This window comes from Dermacentor albipictus, unplaced genomic scaffold, assembly GCF_038994185.2.
Source record: "Dermacentor albipictus isolate Rhodes 1998 colony unplaced genomic scaffold, USDA_Dalb.pri_finalv2 scaffold_11, whole genome shotgun sequence".
Taxonomy (NCBI): domain Eukaryota; kingdom Metazoa; phylum Arthropoda; class Arachnida; order Ixodida; family Ixodidae; genus Dermacentor; species Dermacentor albipictus.
In genome coordinates this window covers 12,581,250-12,587,249 of record NW_027225565.1, presented here as the reverse complement: position 1 = coordinate 12,587,249, position 6,000 = coordinate 12,581,250, and the positions used below count along the sequence as shown (strand labels likewise).

Below are 6,000 nucleotides of genomic sequence, written 5' to 3'. Positions count from 1 at the left end.
GCCCCGTTCAGTTAAAAAGAGCACTCAAAAGCTCGGTTCAATGTGAACCTGGTTCCTTGTTTAATAATTAATTGATATAGGTTCAACTTTGGGACAGCAGAGATTTGCAGAGATGTGATTATGCAAATGCATTGCTAGACTTTTAACTCAAGTAGTCTGACAATACTTTGTTCAAAAGTGACTATCTATATTGGTTTTCTCTCAGAGAAGTCAAGGGATCCATGGTCCACCAAAATACTGCAGTTATGTTGCCAGATGTACAGTTCATAACTGTTAGACACGCACTCTTTTCAATGAAAGTCTACATTTGATAGGATAACAGCACAGACAATACAGCTTAATTTACGTAGTGAAGGTTGTTTTTGGTGTTGTAAAGTAATGAAAATTACAATTTCTGCCATTAACACAAGTTTAATTTCAATTTGTTTTTTTTATTCAGAAACGCAGACCAAGCCATATTTTGAAAGACAGATATAGGAAGGGACAAAGAGAAAACAAATGCAGCTTACCCTATGGCACATGAAAAGTGTAACATAATGTAAATATAATGACATGCGAGAGTACAATGTGTTTAACTGCACAGTGTGGTGCACATGGAAGCCATGTGCACAAGGGAGTTATGTACATGCTCAAGAGTGCGGGCACCCTCTCAGAACTATGTAATAGTAATAGTTCAGTGTGGTGCTTCCTCTATGCCTCTGGTAACAACTGCTAGTGTCCTCCAAGCTGCAAAACTTTTTAAGCTGCAAGGCAAACGAACTAGCTCTAGAGGAGAAAAAAAAGTGCCACAACCACCACCATAACACCCGATAGTGCTCCGATGGCCATCCACTGGCGGCGATCTGAAAGAGAAATGAAACTATGAAGAGCACTCGCTTCATGTGGCATAGGTCAATAACTCACAACACAATGCAACTAGGACCGATTTCACTGCGTTTGGGGTGCTTGAACAGTGGCTCTGCCGGCACCATGATGACAGTAGTCCTCAGCGCTTTCCCACTGTACTCAGGTTCAAGGCAACATTGAGGGGAATGCCAAGAACAAAGCCATTGCAAATTTTTCCAGAGAACTTCAGGGGGAAGTTCGGGGGTCACTTGTCTGCTCAACTCCATTAGTATTGTAGGAGCTTCTTTTTTTATTATTATTCTCAGCTGCTTTTTGATCTATCTCGAGGGTTGAGCAGGTTTGTCATGGAACAAACACAATGTGCTTCTTACCACAGCTGCCCTTCAGCCCACTACAGAACCAGCATGCTTTGTGTCAGCAGTATAGGGCAGTGACGCTCGCTGTGAAATCTGTCTATTGGTTCGTGATGCAGCAATCATGCAATGCTGAACCTCATCATATTCTTCAGAGGTGACTTGCAGTGGGCTAACACGCACATCCATCCATGACGGTGTGCGACTTCCAGTGGATCAAAAACAAAGGGAGAGATTTGTTGAGCTGAGGCATTCCTGTCACACAGTCATCAGATAGCCAAAATACTGCAGCAAGGCATGTACATTTTTGTTGTTTACTTGTGCTCTGTATGAAGTGCACAGCACGGTAATTCAGACAGTTGTCAATCAGCAATGCATCTGTGTGCTCATTTGTGTTATTGACCTGTCTTTAGGCACTGTTTTGCCTGCTGCCATAAGCCAACCAGACTGTCAGGCAATCCCTGCAGGAAAGCTACAATTGCAAGAGAAGTTTGCGATTATTCACCTTCAAAGAAACAGCATGGCTCTACGTGAACGCATCATGTCCCACTAATGCTGGCTGGGATCAGCAGAAGAAAGTCTGGCATCTAGCTGATTCTGATAAGTTGTTTATGCCTCACTCCATGAAACACAAGCATACTCACACTCTTCCACGTGAACATAAGATTTTGCGTAACGAATATACTTCATATGGCTGACCCCCAACAAATTTTGAATGGAAATCACAGCACGATAGGACAGTATTGGCAAAAAAAAGAGAAAAATTATGGAGTAGTGTTGTCTTCGCTTATCAATTTCTTGTCAATGCTTCAAGTGCCCGTGAAAAAGTGCCAGTTTATTCCTCAGTACGAGCCAATAAAGAGCTCCGTTGTCTGATATTTCATAGCCATTCATACCTGTTCTTGGTGATACCCACCAGTTTTTAAGATCCACTATACCTTAGAACACTGTAATGACTATGCTTATAAGATCATTTTGTATTCTATAGTAAGTGTGTGTACACCGTATTTTCCAGTGTGCAAGCTGTGTTTCTTTTTTGAAATTTTTGTCGGTGCGTCTTATACACTGATGCAACTTATATACGTCTTTTTTTTTTTTTTTTTAAGGAACTGCCGTCAAAATCGGTTTGGATGACAAGGCCCCATGAAATGCGCTGGGTTGACCTCCTCTGGCAGCTGCTACAGGTTGTGTGCGCGCTATGGAGGTACCGGCTTCTTCTCGTGATCGAGCTGCGGAGTGCAGTGTGAGAAGGACGAAGCAGTAACACAAGCGGCGGCAGGCCAACCGCGAGTTGACCGACTCCGAAGTCGTCGCATCTGCAGATTGCTTTCAAGATACAGTGCTCGCCGTTGCGCAAACTACGCAGTTGCTACTAGAGTACAAGCCGCCCCCCTCCCTCCCGCGCAGCCTTCCCGTTTTCCACTCTTGTGCACAATTCGGCCCACTGTCACACACTTTCACTCGCACATACAGTATATACGACGTGCGGGGACGATGTTATTGCCCTAGGCCTTTATACAGTACGTCGCGGCGCCCACGATGGCAGAAATGCACCTGGAGTGTCCATATCATTGCTTGCCCGTGAACCGCATTCACAAAGGGAAATGTCACTATTTTTTTTAAAAATCGCTGACCGAATGAACAGGTGCGTCTTATACACCGGAAAATATGGACACACACACACACACACACGCAAGGTACATCGAACTCTTGGCCTACCGCGACAAATTGCAAATCCTAAGCAACTGTTGTAAGCTGAAGGGGAGCAGTTTTTCAATCAACGAAGATTTTTCATGGCGTGCAATAAACATCAGGAGAAAACTATGGAACTATGTGAAAACTAGAAAAGACTCTGGGGACAAGGTATCGCTGGTCTATGACAAACTGCGTATCAAGGATGACCTCTACCAATGGGATGACGAAACAAATGATGTGACCCTAATCCAATCACATTCAGCTACCTTGAGAAAAAAAAAAATGGAGAGAGAGCCAGGAAGCAGCAAGGCAAGCAACATGCCCTCGGCGCAACGTACTCCGTCCAAAATAACTTTCTGCAATATTAATGCACGTTGCATACTAAAGAAAACTGACTTCCTCGAAGCATTACTTCTCGGAACCGAATTTTGTTGCTTTAACTGAGACATGGCTACAATCGATATCAGGGACGCTGAAATCACACCGCCAAACTACGTAATCGTACGAAAGGACCACTTAACATGTGGTGGCGGTGTCATCTTATTGATTAAAAAGGAAATCTGTTATATGATGTCACAGAAGTGGAAAGAATTTTTTGTAAGGTAACATTTTCTACATGCAATATTGTCGTCGGCTGTATCTGTCATAGTCCCTCATGTGAGGTTGAAGTGATGGAAAAACTGTGCTTGTATGCACAAAATAACGTTTTGGGGGCCAGACTAATACTTCTAGGGGTTTTTAACCTGCCTGATGTGAACTGGCAAACATTTAAACACCACTCACCAAGCGCTGATATGCTTTTCGATCTTATGCTTTCGTTGAATCACAGCCCAATCATAACAGAGCCCACACGTGTTCAAGGAACTACTCCCAACACACTTGATTTAGTTTTTTTTGAGCCATCATTTCCCGTTAGACCAAACATATCTTGAATTCATCAATGGAATATCTGATCATAAGATTACTTTATGTGTCGTACCTGCTCAGAATACTGCATTTTCTTTCCAACCATGCATCACTTACCCGGAGTTCAGTAGAGCAGACGATACCAGTATTATTGAGTACTTACCTAACGAATTTACTGCCTTTGAAGCACTTTCAATACGTCCCACCATAAACATCAAAACGTTGTGGCATAGTTTCAAAAATATAATGTTTCATTGTGTTTCCAAGTATGTACCTTCTAAAGTTAAAAAATAAGGAAGCACAATCCCTGGATCTCACGTGGCATCCTTCATGCCAAACGTAAAGTCAAGTGTCTGAGAAAATCAATGAAAATAGCACCTAATCCTTCATCTCGAAGTAATCTTACTCTAGCTATCCAAGACATGAATATTAAATAAAGACAGTGAAGTCAAACTTTTACTCAAACACACTTTAAGGATTCCGAAGAAATTCACCAAGCAAATTCTGGAACTACCTTAAACCTAAGGCATCAAGTGATCCCCTAGTGTCGCCCGAAACTAATAAAGCGCTAATTCACTAAATAACTATTTTTGTTCTTCCTTTACAAGTGACGATGGGAAACTACCTCAAATCGACATCACCATTAACAGCAGACTAAGCCCTCTTACTGTCACAGAGGCCGGAGAACTGAACCTTCTCCTAAACCTGGACACGAAAAAATGTACAGACCCGGACAAAATACCAAACGCTTTCTTGAAACGATGCACAGAATCAGGCACGTACCCAGGGGGGGGGGGGCCCGAGGCCCCCCCCCCCCCTTCCGAAATCAAGTGGCATACCCCCCCCCTCCCCACCCACGTCACCACTCCTCACACATTCCTAAAGCGCCGCCAGATTAATGTTGAGACTTGGCACCTGTTCATCGGTCAGCCTTGTGCTGCCTTTTTCACTCCTTTTAGATGGCGGTAGTTATCGGCATTTCTTGTAATGTGAAGGACAGTTTTCTCATAGATTCCGCACCCGCACGATTAACTCGAGATGCGCTCAGTTGTCACCATCTATCCAACCGTCACGCGCATAGCTGTTGCTTTTGTTAGTTCAACCTTCTTTGTTTACGCTGATCCTGGGACCAGGAGAGGGATGCGGCTGTTACTCAGCTGGTCTGTACTATCATGGAACGAGTTGCGGCCGGAGAAAACGCCAATTGCGTTTAACTTTTCCCTTTGCTTCATTATTTCCTTGAGTTACGGCTCGCCGCGACACTGGCAGATGCCCGGAACCATATACACGTGATATGGGTTAGACAAGGTGGGAAATAAAATGGTGTGAATGAGCGTCCATCATGAAACCCTGCAATAACCCTTAAACCCATAAGCAAGATGACTGTCGCCAGTTACCTCGTCTGTTTTTCCTTAATTGTATAGCACTTTTTGTGCAAAATTGGAAACCGGAAACAAAAATCACAAGGAGTTGAGAAATTAAGCGATCTACTAAGGGAGAGAGCCAACGCAACAACCAAACTGCAAGAAAAAGCGAATAATAAAAATGTTAACCGTTGTTTATGAGAATATTTATGGATCAACATCTTTTAATTTAAAGAGGAAGTAGAGAAAATGCCGCCAGAAGTGGAGAATAATTACTTGCTTTGAATAACGCTTCTACAGTTATCGGTCGAACCGCCTCACGTAGCCACTTCTCTGCTGTGCTTATGTGGGTGTTTTTCTAACCTTTCTTGGTGAGCGCAGTACGTCTAGAATCGCATGCGCTCTACGCGGTTGTATGGGACTGGCGGCCGCACAGCGTTACGCAATTCGCGGAACTGTCAAAACTGATCCACAAGGCGAAAATAACTGATATTCGAAACTATAACATGTGAAAGACTGAAGAAGCCGTAAAAAAATTAACGCAGCCTGAAATCAGTAAAAAAGAAGCCTGGCATAGGACAAACCATGATGTATGCACTAAAAGATAATATCATAAGCAATCTCGAAGATACAGTAAGAGCAGCGGAAGAATTCTAAGCTGACCTGCATACCGTACCCAGAGGAGTCACGATACCTCACTTAGAAACAGTAATGAACAGGATACAGAAACTCTCCTATAACTAGCCATGAGGTCAGAAGGGCGCTGCAAGACATGAAACGATGAAGAGCGGGAGGAGAAGGTGGAATAACAGTCCATTTAATCAAAGATGGAGGAG

At 43.3% G+C, this 6,000-nt stretch overlaps 1 protein-coding gene across 1 annotated transcript in view; it reads right to left on the bottom strand.

Annotated features, from left to right (window-relative positions):
• Window positions 1-391: 391 nt before the first annotated feature.
• Window positions 392-6,000, bottom strand: part of Syx6 (Syntaxin 6) — a 54,135-nt gene continuing 48,526 nt past the window's right edge. The window contains exon 7 of the mRNA XM_065447915.2: window positions 392-842. Within this exon, the coding sequence (XP_065303987.1) occupies window positions 766-842 (77 nt within the window). The 3' untranslated portion in view covers window positions 392-765. The remainder of the gene's footprint in view (window positions 843-6,000) is intronic.